Source organism: Leptosomus discolor, chromosome 2, assembly GCF_034619465.1.
Source record: "Leptosomus discolor isolate bLepDis1 chromosome 2, bLepDis1.hap2, whole genome shotgun sequence".
In the NCBI taxonomy this organism is placed as follows: domain Eukaryota; kingdom Metazoa; phylum Chordata; class Aves; order Leptosomiformes; family Leptosomidae; genus Leptosomus; species Leptosomus discolor.
In genome coordinates this window covers 46,309,600-46,330,629 of record NC_141392.1, presented here as the reverse complement: position 1 = coordinate 46,330,629, position 21,030 = coordinate 46,309,600, and the positions used below count along the sequence as shown (strand labels likewise).

General features: G+C 38.7%; 1 protein-coding gene across 2 annotated transcripts in view; it reads right to left on the bottom strand.

Annotated features, from left to right (window-relative positions):
- Positions 1–21,030, bottom strand: part of GALNT2 (polypeptide N-acetylgalactosaminyltransferase 2) — a 99,853-nt gene that overhangs the window by 73,240 nt on the left and 5,583 nt on the right. Inside the window, exon 2 of one of the 2 annotated variants that reach the window (XM_086461014.1) lies at positions 5,406–5,417. The exons of the other annotated variant lie outside the window; for it this stretch is intronic. Within the exon in view, the coding sequence (XP_086317140.1) occupies positions 5,406–5,417 (12 nt within the window). The remainder of the gene's footprint in view (positions 1–5,405; positions 5,418–21,030) is intronic. 2 annotated transcript variants of the gene reach the window in all.

The window sequence follows — 21,030 nt, the reverse complement described above, 5'->3', positions numbered from 1 at the left end:
CTAAAGAAATATTATCACAAGAAGTGCCAGGAATATTTTGCCTTATCTAAAATTATAACCCTATATATTCACAGCAAGTGAAGAAGCATTTTAAATCTCTAAGACTATACGTGATACTTTTTTAGAAATTGTTACAGAAACACTATGGGATATAGAGTTTGTACTTCCTAAAGGAAAGACATTCTAGTATGGTAACTCACTGTATCGCACAAGATACTGATGATTGAGAGATTGAGTTTAGGAGATCTAAAGGTGCATCTTAAGCAGTTTATGTCTTAACTCTTGAACGTGTATGTCAAGTAAACAAACAGAACATCATAGACAAAAGTGGTATCAGCTTTTATCCTCTACTCCTGCAGAGACTCACTTCAGGTACAAAAGTTAGTTATGCCAGCTGGCATACCAAAAAGCAAGTCCTACACTCTAAAATGCTGAAAAGCATCACCACAACTTCATCCCCTTCCAGAATTCCAAGAGATATCCTCAAACACTAATCAGTTTCCTGCAGTTTCCATGGGCAGCTGCTTTCCACAATAAAGTGCAAGGTTACCCTGCTAACTCACCACTAGGCATCATTTACGGCTGCTCCATATTCCAGCTTTGCGCAGCACAAATTCGTATGCCGCTTTATGAAATGTAACTGAACTTTCCATTGCTTGACCTCAGTTAGTCAGTAAGCATCCTGCAGAAAATACTGATCTGGAGGAGAAAAAAAAAAAAAGTATATCTAGAATTTCAAGAGAGGTGGTAGGAGAGGAAGGAGAGGTTTGCACAGTATTTTGGGATGGCAGGGGACAGAGAATAACATTGCTGAACTTCTGGAAGGAAATACCATTGCATACCCACCCAATTCTCATACTAAGACTATGCTCTAGATCCCACTGATGGAAATTAAAATCCACTTGCTCTGGCCCGACATTTGGCTATCCTGGACTCCAGCACAAGAAGTTTAGAAGCAACTGGCAGGTATAAAAAGAACTGCTGTACAGAAAGATGTAATAAGTACCACCATTTCAAGGCATCTATTTCTACAGCTTACCGTAGTTCAGGGCAGCCAATTACGCTGCAATTCAGATTGCTTTCATTTTTGCTTAGACAGTCTCCAAGTGATATTTTTATGTGTTAAAATATAGGCTGGAAGACAACAACTATAACTAGAACAGGAATTTGCACTTTCTAAAGCCGTTTTTTGTCAGCAAAAATCTAAAGCACTATAATTAGTCAACATTTAATTACCCCTGACATGTAAGAAATGAAGATGTAATCAAGAACGATTAGAAAAATTGCAACTTCAAGTTGTGTAGCTTAATGCTAGCAGTACCTTATAGAAATCCAGGGTTCTAATTTCATAGAAATTAGCACAACAATTTAGTGATAGGAGTTTCTGAAGACACAAACAAACATCAAATAAAAAAGGCAATACTTACTTCTTCATGTAAATTTCTAAGGCTTATGTTCATGTATACCCTGATGGCTGATGAATCATAGAACCACAGATTAATTTGGGTTTGAAGAGACTTTTAAAGGACACCTAGTCCAATCCCGCTGCAGTGAGCAGGGATATCTTTAGCTAGATCAGGTTGCTCAGAGCCCCGTCCAACCTGACCTTGAACGTTTCCAGGGATGGGGCTTCTACCACCTCTCTGGGCAGACTGTTCCAGTGTTTCACCACCCTCCTTGTAAGGAATTTCTTCCTTATATCTAGTCTAAAGCTGCCCTCTTTTAGTTTAAATCCATACTCCTTGTCCTATTGCAACAAGCCCTGCTAAAAAGATTGCCCCCATCTTTCTTATAGGCCCCAAAAAACATACACATCAAAAAACATATATATGCAGAAGAACCACCACAGACAACATGCAAGGCCTACATTCAGGGAATTCGTTAGTCACTAAGTTTGTGTTCTAATTTCTCTCCAATTTAGCCCCAGAAGCATGTTTCTTTTCAACAGAAGCAGTTTAGACTTACTGAACATACATGAGTACAGACCAGTCTCACGTTCTCAGCTATGCCTTTTAAATCTGGTCAGAAACAAAATAAAACACACTTCCTGGGACTTGAATAGATTTATGTCATGCAATTTCCTTTCTAAGACAACACCAAGTAACATGATTTCAGGGGATGCAAGGATATAACAAATGCAGACAGATTTCCAGCATGGTCAACAGTAAGCACCGGACTTGAATGCCTATACTGTCATAGCACACAAACAACTATTAACCCTAAAACAAGCAACTATTAACCCTAACTGGCCACATTGTTATGACACCAACATTTTGCTGACCAAGAACTCTGGCAGATCCAGACTACCTGGATCCCATTTAAACACTGAAAGGAGACACGCCACATCTGACCCTGTCAAGTATGAATTAGCATCACAATAGTTTCTAAACTTCTGAAGTGCTCCCTGTCCTCCTGCTTTACTTATCTGGGAGTTCTGTGGATGTTGTCTACCTAGACTTTAGTAAAGCCCTTGACAATGTTTCCCACAACTTTCTCCTGGAGAAACTGGCTGCTCACGGGTCAGATGGGCATACTCCTTGCTGGGTAAAAAACTGGCTGGATGGCCAGGCCCAAAGAGTTTTGGTGAACCCAGGTGGTGGCCGGTCACAAGTGGCGTTCCCCAGGGCTCAGTATTGGAGCAGTTCTGTAATATCTTTATCAATGATCTGGATGAGGGAATCAAGTGTTCCCTCATTAAGTTTGCAGATGACACCAAGTTGGGTGGGAGTGTTGATCTGCTTGGGGGTAGGAAGGCTCTGCAGAGGGATCTGGACAGGCTGCATCAATGGGATGAGGCCAATTTATGATGTTCAACAAGGCCAAGTGCCAGGTCCTGCACTTGGGTCACAACAGCCCCAGGCAGCGCTACAGGCTTGGGGGTGAGTGGCTGGAAAGCTGCCCATAGGAAAAGGACCTGGGGCTGTTGTCCGGCTGAACATGAGCCAGCAGTGTGCCCAGGTGGCCAACAGCATCCTGACCCGTATCAGCAGTAGTGTGGCCAACAGGAGCAGGGAGGTGATCGTGCCCCTGTACTCGGCACTGGTGAGGCCACACCTCGAATACTGTGTGCAGTTTTGGGTCCCTCGCTACAACACACATTGAGTTGCTGGTGTGTGCCCAGAGAAGTGCAACAAAGCTGGAAGGGTCTAGAGCACAAGTCTTATGAGGAGCAGCTGAGGGAACTGGGGTTCTTCAGCCTGGAGAAAGGAGGCTCAGGGGAGACCCTATGACTCTCTACAACTACCTTCAAGCAGACTCTGGTGAGTTGGGTGTTGGTCTCTTCTTACAAGTAACTAGTGATAGAACAAAAGGAAATGGCCTCAAGTTGCATCAGGGGAAGTTTTGACTGGATATTAGGAAAAATTTCTTCACCAAAAGGGTTGTCAAACATTGGAACAAGCTGCCCAGGGAAGTGCTGGAGTCATCATCCCTGGAGGTATTTAAAAGGTATGTAGATAAGGCACTTAGGGACATGGTTTAGCAGTGGCCTTGGCAGTGCTAGGTTAACAGGGGGACTTCATGATCTTTAAAGGCCTTTTCCAACCTAAACGATTCTATGACTCTATAAATTAAGCATTCAGTAAGCAGATTACAGCTGGTTGAAAACATTAGCAGTGAAGTAATAGATGTGGCTCACACCAGCTGCATCTACAATAGTGATTTAGCATGCCAAAGGGGTACTCCTTGATGTAAGTTTGCACTGTGTCTACATCTGGAGTTTCGCAGCACTTAAGGCACAGCCCAAGCATGCTCAAAGCATCCCCCCTCCTGGTGAAACCAAAGCTAAAGTCTTACCCCAGGACTCTACCTGTAGTTTCCTACTTAACAAAGATGCAAGATCCTCCAACAGTTTGTCCTCTATGCAAGCACAGTGCACTCCAAGGACTGGCAGCTAATGCAAGCTTTCCTGACATGAGAAACGCAAAATGGATACAAAGTCCTAGAAACCTCAGTGGAACATAGCAAACGGCCTCTCTTCACCACACAGATCAACAACAGAGATGCACCGAACCAACTTCTTATATCAGTTCTACATACACACCAATACCAAAATTAGTTAATTGGTTCCTAAGTTAACTAACTTCTAAACTTGTCCTATATTAATAGTAGGTTGTCAGCATTGCAAAAACCTCATTTTTCCTCAAAATACCCCATCTGTATGTGGAGCGAACACACCAGCAAATATTTTAAAAGTAAGCTGAGGTGAAATGTTAAAGTGAATTATCATCTAGGCTTATTTACATTTCCTAAAAAGTGATGATAAAGAACAGGTGTTTGGTCTACCCATTGTCACTTTAAAGGCACAAGACCAAAAATAACATGCTAATTCATTTTGTGATCTACCCTCTTTTCACTAAGACCCATCTGCTCCTTCAGCTCTACAGTGCCCACTCCCTGTGCTCTGCCAACTCTTTTCTCCTAAAGCAGAACGACTATTCCTACTGTGCTGTGTTGATAATACCCCTTCAGTATACATCCTTTTGTATCTTCTTCTGCCTTTCTTCAACCCTAACTTGGGGGGGGGGGGGGGGGGGTTGAGCTTCTGTCCTGCTCCCTTCCCAAACTCCGCTTTCTTCCCTCTTTGCTTCATGAGTTGCAGAACAGCTGGGTCTAGCAAGGTCTCTTTTACTAGCCCAGCAGTACTGCCCACTAAATTATCTGTTCTTGCTAAGCAAGTATTGATACAAAGTAACTGACATCAGATAAACCTACTAATGTTAATAAGCTGATTAAAAGAGGGTTCCTGCAAAAGCCCAGAGCAGTCAGCTCCCATCTGAGCTAGACTGCTTTTAGTTAGACTGACAGTCCCAAAGTAACAGAAAATTGTTTCCTAATCAGTATTGCTTCAGTTCCAAACAATGCATTACCTTACCACAATTTATACACAAAAATAAAGGACAGTGGCTCAAAACTCTTAGAAAACCACATAAATGTTAGTGACATGCACTGTAAGGCAACCAAACTTTTAACAGTGGCAAGGTAGAGACATGGCCATTTACCACATCCTCTTGCAGTTGTCCAACAACTCTATTATCACATGACAGCCCTCACACATGTGCTAACTGGACCTCTAGCAAGACTAGTAACTATTTTACATCAGTGGTACTATCCTGTGCACTTTTTCCTCAAAATGTAAGAGTGAAGATGTCTGTTTAGATTATCCACTTTTGTTTTTTTTTAAACACACACAGAGCACTGATTACCACTGCTGTTTCATTCAGCAATCTACATCTTTTAACACATGTGCCAATACCACATAAAAATGTACAAAGTTGTCAGAGATCCATGGTCATGCTATTAATGACACAGAAGCCCCTTATCTCGTCACAGCTCTTGTGTTCACAAGCTTGCACATTTTACTACACTGTAAATTGTGTGAACTGTGCACCAGAATTGTTGATTACTCTATTGCCTGACTACGTTCCCACATTAAGTTATGTCATGAGTTTCTACTCACTTAAGAGTTTGACAAGTAGAAGATTAAAAGAACAACTGAGTTTTACAGTGCTTTTATATGACAAAAGGAAAGGAGCAGGTAGAAGAGCTGTGAGTGAAGCTGAGCCCAAGAAGGGAAGGGTGGGGGGAAAGTGATTTTAGTTTTTGTTCTACTCTGTTATTAACTGGTAATAAAATAAATTAATTCCCTTGAGTTGTGTCTGTTTTGCCAATAACAGTAATTGTTGAGTGATCTTCCTGTCATCTCAGCCCACAAGCTTTTCATCACATTTTCTCCCCGTCCTGTTGAGGAAGGGGAGTGATAGAGCAGATTGGTAGGCACCCCATGGCCAGCCAAGGTTAACTCACCACGCTGAACACAGCTGAATGAAGAGCTATAGCCATTTGCTTGACTTGAAAATGAATGGCCCTCAAACACCCTTGTTGTTTTCAGAATCTCCTTTCTACCCTGTGCTAAGTATTTTTTCTACAATGCTCTCATGCAAATGCAGTCTTTTATCACCAACTAGAGAGTCAAATCTTCCTGACAGGGTAAGCCACATCCCAAAAACTGCACTGTAATCCACCCTAATGTGGTGGAGAACACCAAAACATATCCCGCTCACCCCAGAGAGCCAAGGCTGACAGTACTCAGTCATTCACAAGCAGGAAGAGTAGGTCTAATCTCCACTGCAACACAGACACACTGCTGTGTTTTTAAGGTGCTAGCTATGTCTGCTACAGCAGTTCTGTGGGCTTGCACTCTACTGTTGTCACGGATTCACCCCACAATCCTTTTGACAATGAAATCTCACAGAAAGCACAGCCAAACTTGCAAGCAACAGCAATTACTTTGACTTACTTCCATCTGCAACAGCCTTTCTCAATGGCATTCACTAGGATATTTGCTGCTATAAGGAAAAAGGAGTTCATAGTCTACCCATATCCTAGCATAGACACAAGAACAGAAAATTGTCGCATTACTAGAAAAAGGATCTTCACAGCAAGAAGGAGCCAAGAAAATAACAGAATGCTTTTTATAGGCTACGCTTATTACTGTACAATACAGCTAAACCAAAGAACAGGTATTTGTATGCCTTGCTGTGAAGCTTTCTTCTTTACCGCTTGCCTTTTAGAATCAAAGCAAAAGAGCTTCCAACATAATACAAAAATCACAGGGTTTGTGAAGTTGTTCATAGGCTTCCTGTTTGGAGTCTAACCAGACAGACTAAAACATGAGGTACAAGATGCTACCAATCACACTGCATACCCCCAAAGCAGGGAGGAAATGGAAACACAGATTGCCCAGAAGGAAAGGCATTGTACTTTTAGAGGCACTGAAATACCTTCAGTATTAGCTGACAGACTCTGCCCTTGAATTTTGGAATTCACTACTTGTATTTAAAAAAATAATAATACTGTTGTGCCAATAAGAATATCTGCAACAATGCAGCCTCTCCCACCCCCTAAAGAGGAGAATTTCATAGCTGCTTGTAAAAACATACTCTGTCATGCACAGTTGTCTGAGCAAGACACATGGAGAAAATATCTACAGTTCAACACCAGACCTCTCTTTGAATACAGTAACACCCCTCTTCAAACTCTTTCTTCCTTTTATGTTCTTCCTCCTCCACAGGAAAAGCCACAACGATTCAGCTAAAAATCTGTTCAAAAATATCAGTTCAATCTACCACAAATAAGAGAGGAAGGAGGTGTGTGGGAATAACAATACTGGGGACTAGATATGGGCACTCAAAATAAAAACTTTATTCAGACATATCCTGTACTGACAAACAGCTGTTTTTACCCCCTTAAAGGACAATATTGAGTAAAGAGAAGTTTAAATATAGTGAAAACTCTCAGCCTCATAACAGTTGACAACAATTAATCATCTCTTCCAAGCACATTCTTCAAAAACATAACACCTAAAACTATCAAAAACATTAGTTTATTAGACACAGGAGCACCAATACTGTGTTCAACATAAGAATTCCACTCCCCTCAGTACATGCATTTCCTGAGAAATTAAATTCTGAAATAGGGCAAGGAAAACCTGCTTTTTTTTTTCTTCATAAAAAACTTCCATGAAAGTTTGTGCAGAATTAGAAAGCTTTGTTTTTAGAACCATTTTTTCCGCAATGATTACCTTGGAATTTTGTGGCAGCTTGACAACGAGTATCCCATTTCCCAAAACTTCAAGGCAAGGACCACTTCACCAGCGGTCTGAGGCTACCAGATGCACCTTCTGCAGAAGTGGCCAATTACTGAACTAGTCAATCAGTAATTACAATGAATTGGGCACATTTAAAATCTGGCTTTTAACAAAATAACTATGTCACTTTATTTGCTTTCTGCATAATTTGAGACTATTTATTCACCCACTTAACAGATAAGTGCCCATGCAATACTCCATAAGACTTGCCTTCTGATCAGAAAACAAGCTACTCAAGAGTATGGCAATACTACTATTATGGCAATGGGAAAGGAAGACTGCTAGAAAAATCTAACCTTTCAACTGGAAAACCACAGCAGATTGACAAAAACCCTTAAAAACAGTCACATGGATAGAGGGGGCAAAAGCAGGCAAGAATTCCTGTATGTTGCCGCTAAAAAAAAAAAAAAGGCACTGAATGGTTTGCTTTTTTCTTACATCAGATAAATGCTTATACTGGCTTCACTAAAGTACAACAAAGGTATAGCTTACAGTCCAAGACATTAAAATAAGATTTTAAAATCCAGAAGCCGCTCTCAACTGCTTATAATAATCAAATAATGTTTCAGCTTCTGAATCTAGCTGTTGACATATAGCTTCAGCATCAGAGGCTAAATTTGAGGGAGTTTCTGCATTGTGGCAATTTCTACCCATACATCTGTGTCGATAAATCTGCACCAACAGAGCTTATTTCCCTGCAGTTCACATACTGTACTCTTGTCATCAGTACCTGCTACAAACAAATCTCAGATGTGAAAGGCAGAATTGTTAAGTTTTATATCCCTCTCAGCAAATACAAACTCCTGGGTTTGAAAACCAGTTCTTGAAGTCAAGAAACTGAAAATGTCAGATAGGCAAGAGAAGCTTCAAGAAAAAAAAAAAAAGAAAAAAAAGAGAGGGTTATATCTATTTTTTGGAATGAATACATTGGAATGAGCAGAACAAAGATGGTTGATTTTGTATGCAGCTCAAATAAAGAAATAGCTACATCACCACTCTTCAGAAACTAATTCCCAAGCCTTTGGAGATATGCCATGCCACACAAACACAGACTCCAAGACTGCTACTAGAGCAGATTTCTTTGAAAAAAGAAAGCCCACAATGACAACAAATTCAGATCTGGCAGGAACTGTTTTTCAAAATGTCCTTGTGAAGCCATCTTTAAGTTAATTTTCATTCAAAATCTTTGATAAAAATTCATATCTAAGTTCAGTTTGAAACACCAAATTGCCTGACGTAGTAAACTTTGAAATCCACCCTCCCACCACCCAACACACACTCTCAATTTGAAGAACTGGTTTTTTTATAAGACCATTATATTCCTCAGTATAGCATTGCGTCACACTTTCCCTCCAGCAGGAAAATAATCATGTTATTTTTGTTTCTGAACTTCCCCCTTTCACACTAATTTGAGAATTCTCTAATCAAGAGGGGGGAAAAATTATTCTTGTTTTATGACAACATTTTACCTAATTTCCTCCCCAAAGGGTACTGGGCTGCACTGGTGGCCGAAAAATCTCAACAGGCAAGAACTCTATTTTCTTTTAAGTCAATGTCTACATGTGTCACTTGCATCCAAAAAAGTAATACTGTAAAACAGAGAACCCAGTATAATCCTACTGTCAGCCAAATTCCTTAAAATCTGGAACAACAAAATAGCGTAACTTTGTAGGAAGATACTCAGAAAAAACTATCTGTGAGAATAGGAACTACATGGCTACTTATTTACAACAATCAAGTATGAACTGGAAGGGAGAAATAGAGAAAAATCAGAGGGATAACACACAGTTACTAGATGCAAAGAAAGCCAGTTAGCACAGAAGGAGAAATGTGATCTTTATTAAAAAAAAAAAAAAAAACAAATGAAAGCTCCCTTCTTGGGCAGAGCTGACTATGCTGCTTGGTAGAGCGATGAACTAACCCTCTGAACACGGAACTGACTTTTTCCAGTATCATGCTGAAAATGAACATCAATTTAACTTGTAAGTTTGGTAGCCTCTGTACTACTTCTATACAATGATTCAAAGAAAGCCTACTAAACCATAGTTGAATTTCAAGCATTGGCTACACACCAAGATTTTTTTATGATGATGACTGTATGCCCAAGATGCTGTTCAGGCTCTGCAGAAGACTTTGTTATAAAGAACAACATGCTTCTTCAAGGACTCCCAGGAGCTACTTGGGCTCCCAAAGGTTATCACTTTCTGTAACTCTCAAGGAGGAAAATAATAATGTATATCAAGATTTCACTCCTATTAGTTAAGATTACACAATGAGGAAAGTGGGGGGGGGGGGGGGGAAGAGAGGACTGACAATTTTTTAATTAAGTATACTTATGCATTAATCATGACTATATGGTCATAGTATCATACCATGACGTAGCTCAGTACCAGTGCATTTCCTCCTACAGACAAAAATAAAGTACAAGTGACCTGTCCACGTGGATTTTACTCTACTTCGTCAGTCCTTTATAGAGAAAGTTACTACAACATCCTTATCTCTAATATTTCAGGTCAACATTTCTCTGGTTTGGAAAACACGTTCCACTACAACTGTCTAGTAACCTGAGATCTAGAAAAAATAAGGTGTTGGTCTGCAGCCTTATGTAGAAAACTGAAGGCTCTGACACCCTTGTTGCTTCAAACTGTAGCACAGAGTAAATGGTGATGTGAAAGAGGAAATCGGACGCATTTTGTCATCCTCAAAAAGAAACAAGCTCAAACATATTTAAGAAGTCTTAAAGATTGTAAACAGTGCAACGGCAAAAATATCACAAGTAGATTAAATTAGCTTTTATTTATAAGACATAATACTTTCCACTTGCACTCAATGCAGACAGTTTATAAAGTAAAATAGCATGTTTACATCAAATGGTAAAAATATTTTGGAAAAATGGTGCTTGCTATTTCTTGTTGCAATAGTAGAAATCTCCATTCCAATTTCTTTTACAGCAACATGATTTTGTTTTAAGTAACTAAGGTGGATGGAGAGGTATGCTGAACACGCAACACATCCAGAATTAGTGCATCTCTAAGGCAGCTGCAAAACAGAGCCTTGGCAAACTAATATTGTTGTGAGATACACAACTTCTCTCAATGAACAGCCCAAACCTACCATCGAAGTTGGCAATTTCACTTCCCTTTCATAATTGCAGATCTCCTCTCAAAAAACCTTCTGATCAATTTTCAAATAAGCTGAAGTCATGCAATATTAAGATGGGCATTGACATTTCTAGCATCAGTGGCACTGATGAGCAGAAGCAGTGGCCCAAGAAGAAAGCAAGACTGAAAAACCAGTTTGACACCAACTGTTTCGTACTGCAGAAAGGCACTGAATGTGGTGGAAGCCATGGGCACCCCATGCTCAACAGAACCCAATTCACTACCTGCCAAAAGTTACTGTGAATTCCCAAACAGCCATCAATGGAAAAAAGCAGATCCATTTTAGCTTTCAGACATATATTCTAGCTTTAAAGGTAACTTATACCCAGTATTCCAACGGTTGGAGTCACAGTGATAGTTACAGAGTAAACTAATGCTTCTCTTAGAAGATTTTCAGTACCTCAGTTTTGCCACAGTTCAAGCTGTAACTTTCCTTGCGGGTTCACCCACCCAGCTGAATCTTTCCAGCTAATTTTGAAGTGTAGTTTGTGGCTCTACAAAACAGATTTGTATAGATTACTCTGATCTGAAAGCTTTTTTGAAATGTACCCACCAGAAGTAGGCACAACCCAAATCACCTGGCATCCTAGGATGAAGCACCACGACTGCCATATTTTTTTAGCTTTGTACACCCCGAAACCATGTATTTAATTTCTCTCTCTATATACACCACACTCTACAGCTGCCAAAAAAGACACTGTAGTGTCGCGACGGATGTGGTTTCCATTTCTAGAAGCTTCCTTCTCTGCTAATGGAAACTTGAAGGCAGCTGACACAGTCTACGAAAAGACCTAATTGTCATCATTAAAATCCAAACACAACCGAAAAAGAAACAGAGCTGTCAAGAAGCAACAGAACGGTCAAGCAGAGGGATGCAACAGCCCAAACAACAAAACATAAGCATGAAGAGAACAGCTTCCCATTCATATTTGCTTTTGCCTAAAAGTAAATTTGGTACATGGGTATACTGAATAGCTCAGTCTAAAACTGCACTGTTATTCTTAGCACAGAGACTATATACTGTTTCGCAAACCTCAAAGCTAAGTGAATTTAATAGGATAACAAAAATTATACATTGTTGCCATTAGTACAAATGAGCATCAACGAAAAGAATCTGCAGCATGGTATTCTCCCCAGATTTCCTTCAGTTCAACTGGATTTGACTTTCATGCAGAAAACAGGTAATACAGGCAGCATTTTATACTAATGGTAAGATTAGTAAAACACACATTTGTTCTCTTAGAGCTTGTGATGATTTTTCGAGATAGAGAAAAGGGAAGTAAAAGGCTACGCTTCTTTAGCACACCTTTCTTCAACTTTTGACCTACAGCTTATCTTCACCCTATTTTCTTCCTTTTCTTACACAGGATACTTTGTTGGCAACTGATGAAAGTTATGCACAACTGTTCCCTTTTCTGTTGCAGAACACAAGTAAAATGTGTGATAGTGTGTGCCAGATACTATTAAAATCATCAAATTCTTGTAGCCCTTCTTCCATGGAAACACTAGTTTTGGGCACCGGAAATGTAAGCAGCCAGTTCCTAAAGTTACTTACTGAAACAAACATTGAGCTCTTTTTTGCATTCTACCAGTATACAATTATTTAATGCTTAAATCTAGGATCATAAAAGTTCTAGTTAATGTAAAAAATAATGAAGTGACCATCTAACTTTCTCATTGTAAGCTCCTGGTTAAATAGCAGATTTCCCAAGAAGCATTCACCGTACATTCTCTATTCCATGGCAAGAATACTGTCATGTCAGTATCAGTAGCTTTTCATACTTGCAGGAAAAAGAGAATGTGCTATTTATTTACACAGTACTTTTTTCTTTCAACTAAGATACAAAGAGTACAGCCCCTAGAGATTCAAATACAAACCAAGAGCACAGTACAGAAACTGGGCAAATAGACCTAATACAACTTCTGCTGTACAACTTCAATCCTCAAAGGAGTCAGAGTGCAGTGTACGTTACAAGTCACCTCTATTATCAGAATGGGCATGAGAGCTAGAACTGCTCTTCCAGAAAACAACAGGCAGAATCAAGTTAACAGTTGAAAAACTACATAGTGCTACATGTGAGATAGATTATAGTAGGATAAGTAAACACAGAAACTGCGATTACTAGTATCATGGTACAGACTAGTTACTCCCACTATAAAATGCTTTTACTAGACATCAGCCAGTAATTGCCATTTTCTTCAGCAGCAAAGAATACTACTCTCGGCTAAAGTATTTAGGGGATTAATCTTAAAAGTAAACATGGACAAATTAAGACCACACATTCAGGCATGCCAGCACTCAAAGGAATGGCAGAAATACAGCCCATACCATGTTATTCACCTATTCAAACAGTACCATTGGGACAATTCCCATCTCAAGAGTAGTTCTATCAGTGCTAACACCATTGTATTAACTGGCAAGCACTGCTGTTTACTGGTGGAGCTGGGAAAAGCTTTGTTTTCCTGGCAAAATCCAGCATTCAGAAAGATTGGGAAGAAGAGAATCAACTGCTTGACCACTGAACTATGAGCAAAAAATAGCATTCAGGCATGCAATAACCACTGTAACTTCCAAAACCAGAAGGGAAGCCAGTACTAGCACTTCCTATCATTTCATTGCTATTTTCTTCACTATTTGTATAAGACAGTTTCTTCACTATTTGTATAATGGCAAAAGGCCATCCAAATACAGGGAAAAAATACTACAGAATTATTGTCTTAAACTGATAAGCTTGAAAGAGAAGACTAAACCATGTCAAGAAAGCAAACTTGCTGGCATCCCAGCTGCTACACCCTACTGCCAGTAAGAGCATGAGAACAGTCTAAATGAAAACATTGCATAGTTGCCAGAAGAACAGTTACACTGACAAACTTCCAAAAAAATGCTCCCATTGGAGATTATTCTTCCTTCAGCTGACAAAAGAATCAGCTAAACAAATTCAGAGCTAGAAAACTGATATCCTCAAGCACTACCTGATCACAAAGAGCTAGAAAAAAAAAATTTCTTCTGATAAGATGCTTATTTGAAAGTGTGTTTTCCAGACTGATCATTTAACACTCCCTATCACCTCCTTCCAAGAAAAGGTGCATATTACTTTAACCTACAGAAGACGAAAGCAGACAAATGTCTTCAAGTCACTTGAAACTTCAGATAGCAAGCTGTGTCACTGCAAAGTTCATGTTTTGAGGCAAAAAAATGTCAGACTAGTTCAAATATTGTACAAGAAACAGCAAAGTATCAGTGTCTACAAAAAGGCTACTGTCTTTAGTTTAAAAAAAAAAAAACAGAAAAAAATCCCAAAAGTCACACGTACACTTTGTCAAAACCAGTTTTACATCTACCCTCACTTGTATAATAAATTACAATCTCTACCTAAAACCCTGCCTTACTTGAAAGATTATTTAAAAAAAAAAATCCATGTGCCATGATGTTCTGACAAAGTATTACAACAGTGAAAGAGGAAAGTGACACAGTCATATAGCTAAGGGGTAATAGGGATAAACTCAAATAAGGTAGTATATAACATTCAAACATAAAAGTATTAATAAGCAAAGCAAACTGCAGATGCTTACTAGCTGTTTTACATACATAAATAAGTGTGTTTAGTCTTGAGAACTGCCATAATTACAGTGCTTCTATGGACTATTTTAATAGAAATTACCATCTCATGTACTTAAGTTCTACTAGTCATGTCTTAAAAAAAAGAAAAAGTCTCTGAAGACTATCAAGTACATACACCCACTAACATCCAACACTGTGCTTATTCATCATTATGAACTGGCTTTCATCGCAGACCAACGTTTCTTAGCATCGTTTTAGAAGTTATCACAAGACTTTACCAAATCGCTCCCACAGTGATTTCCTTTAAAAAAAAAAAAATCTTCAAAGCAATTTACAATTGAAAAGCAATCAGTTCAGGCATTGTAAAGTATTCAAAGGAAGTAACATCCAAAGTATTCCCATACCCCAAGACTCAAACAACATCCCTAAACTGTCGTCTTTTTTTTTTTTCAGATAGACCTTTTGGAACACCAAAGACATTTCTTTAAGTTAAAAAAAAATCATTACAGAATATAGAACATTCAGCAAGTAGAAGAAAGATTTTTTTATATAAATTTTCTTGTAAGTATCCAGATGCGTAACTGGGATAACATCATGAGATAACAGTCACAATCACAGTTAACCTGGACAAATGCCATGATATTTCCAAACTGTTGCCTGCATCTCAGCCCTAGCTGCCCTTGGAAATAAACATTAGAGTATCACAATTCTAAACAAAACTGAATGAGCGTGAACTGAGGGTTTCAGAAGTGGTCAACATCAACCACACTAAGATTAGACACTAGATGTGGTTCACTGCATAGCTTCACTACCATATTAGATCCAAACCCACATTCTAGCAAGCTTAGCAGAGTAATGTCTCATCACACTTCAATGCTGAAGACTGAAATGCTTGAGCTACCTTTTCCATGATTTATAACTTGGGACATTATCATTTTTTAAAGTCCATTCAATTACAGAGTTTTAATACATTAAAGCCAATTATCTAATATAGCTTGTGGAGATACACATAGATAAAAAGGTTTAAGCTTTGGGTAAAATGTGACCAAAAGATGACCACATGAGAATTGCTACCATTAAGACCACAGTTAGTATTCACACATTGGTATCTAAATCCTGCTAGGAAGAAGCCCTTTTCTGAAGTTCATGGTGTAGAAATAACCTGTTAAGATCATTCAATCTTTTGCACAATAGAACTGGCACTCTAGACAGTGTTATAATGCAAACAATGGTCAAAAGTGTCCTGAACAAGTGGTGGTATCTTTTCACCAGACTTTCCAATACTGTCAGACAGGGTTTACAACAGTCAAGTTTAGCAAAAAAAAAGATTACTCACACACAGACAATCTAGCAAGTACTACTTGGAATTGTCAAAAATACTTTCTACATGCTTAATTTAAGAAAAAAAAAAAAAAACCACCACACAGCTACTTCAGCATATCACTAAATAAAGACATAATCACAGCCAAATTTGAAACATTTGCAACCATTAAGGAATAATAATGACAATCAAAAAAACCTTTTTTAAAAGTCACACTCCAAGACCATCCATGTGTATAAAACCAGTTTTTGCCTAAGCTTCTGGCTCTAGGGACTGCAAGCACATATGAGAGAGAACATTAAACGAGTGCACACTGATTTTATCATCTTGATTTTCTAGCTATTGTTCCCAGGATGCAAGAAGTATTTTTCCTAGAACAGCACTATGATCCACATTAGTTATCTCAGCAGGTAACTGAATTGGATTTTTAAGCAAATAGCTTTTGCTGTGTGTAAAGCCAGGTACTTTAGGTCTAGGCTAAAGTGAATATCAAGATCAACCCCTCGCTCATTTTTGCTACAGAATATTCAGAAAGTATTTGAAATAACTGAACAATCGCACCTTAATGAGGTGTACTGAACCCTTACCATGTCTCTCACAAACCAGACAGTCACTGCAGCCAAGTCCTTCAAAAATTCTCTCTCCTCTGATCAGTCTAAGTTCTGCCCTAACATATTTCTAAGTCTTGTGGTTCCTCAGTGGTGGTACAGCAATCTTCCACTCAGTTCAATCTTCCCACCAAGAATCTATCAGGCTAAACAGCACTTGCACTTAGGATTCTATACAGAAAAACGAAAAAGTTTCCTCAAAAACTGTTCAGACACACTTTTTGCTGTACAAAGAAGTCAAGTCTCTCCCCCTTCACTGTTTGCATATTAAGTATGAAACCAACAGATGCAAAGAAGCTCTGCTGTGTGCTAGGTCACTGCCCACTACTTCTTTCAGACTTCAAACGCCTTTTTATTGAACTATCAAGACCCGTCAGTTCTTAAGACGTGCTTATTAACAGAAAGTATACAGCTTAGCAAATGGGGTGGGGGCATTGTCTTTGCTAGACATCTATCAGTTTAAGAGGTATTAAGAACTGTTCCTAAAAGCGCACCAAGTAACAGAGTCAAGCTCCAGCTCTCTCACAGGTTCCTCATGGCACTTGCTACAATTACTGTTCACCATCAGCACCTACAGAGAACACCAAAAGAAAGCTAGATGCTGCGTCAGTGAAACTAAAAGGAACATTTCTTTAAAATCTTTTAAAAGTGTTCACTAACTTAGTGTATATGGGTAATAACTATTCCACACAGCAGAACAGTCGGTTCATCATTTGAGGCTAAATGATACAGCACGTGTTCAGGCCAGTGGCTGTTGGCACTGTTGAGAGCACAAATCAGAGGACCAAGGAACACCTCCTATTTGCTCCAACTAGGTAACGCAGGGAAAAATGAGCGAGGTTGCTGTTGATGGATGGTCTGCTATGGTGACCAGGAGGACCAGTGCATTCCACTGTAGCAGAAGACATGCCAGCACCCATAACAAGAACTTACTACGCTGTCTGGACAACATACACAAACCTAATTTTGCAAAACACTCCAGCACATACACACTGTAATTCAATTGCCCCCACATTTTTGGTATGCCCACCTATGACAGTAGTGGTTTTGTGATCGGGACATTTCCCAACAGTTGAACAACCACCTGTAAGTTACAGGCTGGCCCACCATTAGTCGGTAGCAGTTTGCCACGAAGTGAAGTAATTAATGAGAAGGAAATTTTCCTTTTCCTTACCAAGGTCTTAAGAGAACTTCAGTGTACCTGAACAAACAGACTTTTCCATTTCACTTAAGAGAAGCAAGAAAAGAAAAGCCAAGCCATCTAAACACCTTAAAATTTAATCTCACTAAAGCACATATCCATATATACACTCTTGTATTTATTGACCATCCTTAAACTGACAGGCCAGATAGAGCAAATTTATTTTAGTAACCAAAACTAATTTCAGTTGTGCTGATTATTTCCAGGGTGGCTAAACATTTGGAACTTCATACAAGGAGAAAACATTTTCTCCTCATCAAGTCATAGCTCTTTGAGGATTTGTACACAATAGCATTAAGTTGGTGCCAATTCTTTGCATAATCTTTCCTTGGCTGAAGTCTTTTTGTTTCAAGCAGAGTCCCGTTACTCAGTACAAACAGCCTATTGCACTTTGCTAATGCCTGAACTCAGCAGAATCTCTAGTTACTCTTTGCTTTCCTTAAAAGAGTTCCCAGGTTTCACAACAACTTTACAACTTAAAAAAAGTTATTTAACAACTGAACCTGCAACCTTTTCAATAGGCTCTTTTCTTCCATAAGAGACCATAGTTATAGAGAAGACAAATCCAAATTATTGCCTTTGATGTGCACTACATAGCAGTTTTGGGGGATATATGGGATGCTCTAAAATTCAGGCTTTCTGAATTTCTCATTCCTTTCCCATTTGAATTTCATAAGCGGAGCTCAAAACTAACATCTGCCTGGATAGTCCCTTTACACAGACGTGCTCTGTCAGGTGGTGGAGCTATTTGAACTAGCATATTTTAACTTGTTTAAATGACAATAAAGGTACCCTGGGCAATTAACAGAACCAGTGTATAAAAAAGGGGTAGCGGGGAAAATAAACAGTTTAGACAGATGAGAAGACAGCTAGGAAAAAAAAGTGTTGATAGTAATTTGCACAGGCTACATTGGAAGGCTATCATACGAACAAGTTATTTCGTTTCCTCAGAAGAAAAACACCTTTAACATGCAAGTTTATAGACACTAAGGGAACAAGCAACAACAACACCACAACACAAAAAGGCCTACCTGAAAGCCACAATGGAAATTTAAAATACACTATACTCCAACAGGGGATGTATCAGTCACAGTTTACAGAAAGAAAACAGATGCTGTTTTTTTTCCACTTTCGTGATCATTAACGACTGCCACAGGACACAATAAATAGTCCAGGACTGCTTCACTCATGGTGAGAATACTTGGCAAATGAACACTTAGAGAATGACTGGTAAGCATTTACTCAGTATGCATCAGCAACACATAGGTTTCATAAAATAATTCATTGTCCAAATAATGGTGAAAAACCCACCACATATTTAAACATCTTCACTTCCACTCAGTGGGAGAAGTGTGAAGCTTTCTGTGAAAGAACCTAACAGACCCAGAGGGAACATGAAATGGTTCATTTTCTAGTGTTATCTAGACGATCTTACACTGTGCCTTTAAATTCCCAAACACATAAAACAAACATTTTGATGTGGACATTTAACTTTTTTCCCCCCCCTCAATCTTCCCTCATTCCTTTGAAAGCTCACATCAAAGGGAAAAGCAGAAGAGACGAGCACCCACTAATTTCAAAACAAACAGCATGAAAGAATGCATGCAAGTCTTAAACTTTATATAGCTTAAGATACCACCACTTTGCATTACATGACAGCAATAAAACAACCTGCTTAGCATTTCCTTCTGTAACACCCACACTGATATTCTGTTTCCACACTATCCTGATATATTTGGGCAATGACATTCAGCCCCACATTCCTGCAAAAAAAATAAACGCAAATGTCTCACTGCTTCCTGTAGATTCATTATTAGAATCCAAATATATTGCCAATACATGGCATTGCCAACATGTCAGCAATATACAGCTTCTCCACTAAGTCCTAATAAAAATCACATTTAGTAACAAGTTATCAATAGCCAGGGAGTTGAAAAACTGTTTGTACAACTCCTGGCTATACATTGATTTGTACCGCTACAGCTAAACTACTGTCAAGAGTAGCTTATTTAAGAAAAGATTTAAGTGGACCAAATCAACCTAAATTAAAATACAAGTTTATATTTATCATTTGCATTGACTTCATTTGAGCAGCTCACATTCATCACCTGAGTTTCACAGGATCAACTGTGTCCTAATATTTTCTTTTCAAATAGATTTAACTTAACCAAAAGTACTGTATTAAATTTATAAATTATATGTAGTTAGCAAAAAGCCAATCAAAAACATTTTCTAAGCTTTCTGCTGGACTTATTAATTTTAAACTGTTTCTAGGCATGCAACAAGGGTTATTGTCTTGTGACACCCAGTACCAATATAAAGGTCTACCTTCTATTCAGTATTAGAGTATCATTGTGAGCAGGTACTTCTGGCAGACCATACCACATCTCTCATCCGACCTACCATCAGCTTAACAGTATCAGTTACACATAAACACTTGGATACCACAGAATGTTGTAAACCAAAGAAAAAAATGCCCAAAAGAAAAGACAAAAAGAGGAAAAAATAATCAGTATTCCTAAGGAAAAAATGTGGAATTATCATGTAATTTTGAAGACCGAGATTGAAGTACTCCAACATGTGTTTAAATGGTTTATAATTTGTTTTTCTAGGTTTGTCTAAAGACCAAGTGACGACAATTTCATTTTGGTAATTACCACTGAAGATGGATCTTTAATATTCTTTTACTTCACAGGAAGTAATACAGTGCTTTTCCTAAATTAGAAAAAAAGTGTTATCACTTTGTATGTTGTATGTTTGGAAGGATCTAGAACACATGGGAAAAACAACTGGCACTTATTTGCAATACACCTCAAAACATATGACTGACAAGACAGAACAGGTAGGGTACATGGCACACTTCATTTAAACTATCTGTCAAACGACATCACTACAACTTATGAACTTTGTATATTGAGATCACAGTAAGCAGCAAACCGCAACAGCAAATCACAGAGAAGCACAGCAAACTACTACGGTACCCACGTGGAAGGGAAAAACTAGGGGAAAAGCTAGTTAACTACCCTGTTCCACATGAAACTACCGAAGAAGTCATTCTTGTTTCCCCAGCCCCTTCTGCTATCACTACAGCTCTGCTCTACTTCTCCATTTATGAGACAAAAGAGCTATCAGCAATCCAAGAGCGATAGCATCTGTACCGAAGCCAGAGTCATCAGTTACTAATCTGGCAGGTTGCAGGGGACAGCACAACAGTCTTCTACCTAAGAATTAATTTCTCACTACCCCACTGTATCAATAGGAAAACCCCCCACTGAAGCATTTCAAATAGCAGGGGAGAAGCAGGGAACAGCCCAATACAACCACAGACCTAAATTTGCATTTGACTGTCTTTTCATCGCACTCAAAGTTAAATTTTATGAAGTAATCCACAAAAATAAATGACTCAATTGTCAAGACAGTAGTTTTGTCAGGTGACATATGTTAAATTAAGAAAACATACATGTACCACAAACTTCAAAGACTCATTCTACATTCCAGTGAGAGGAGGACAGCTTTATTATTGAAGTGT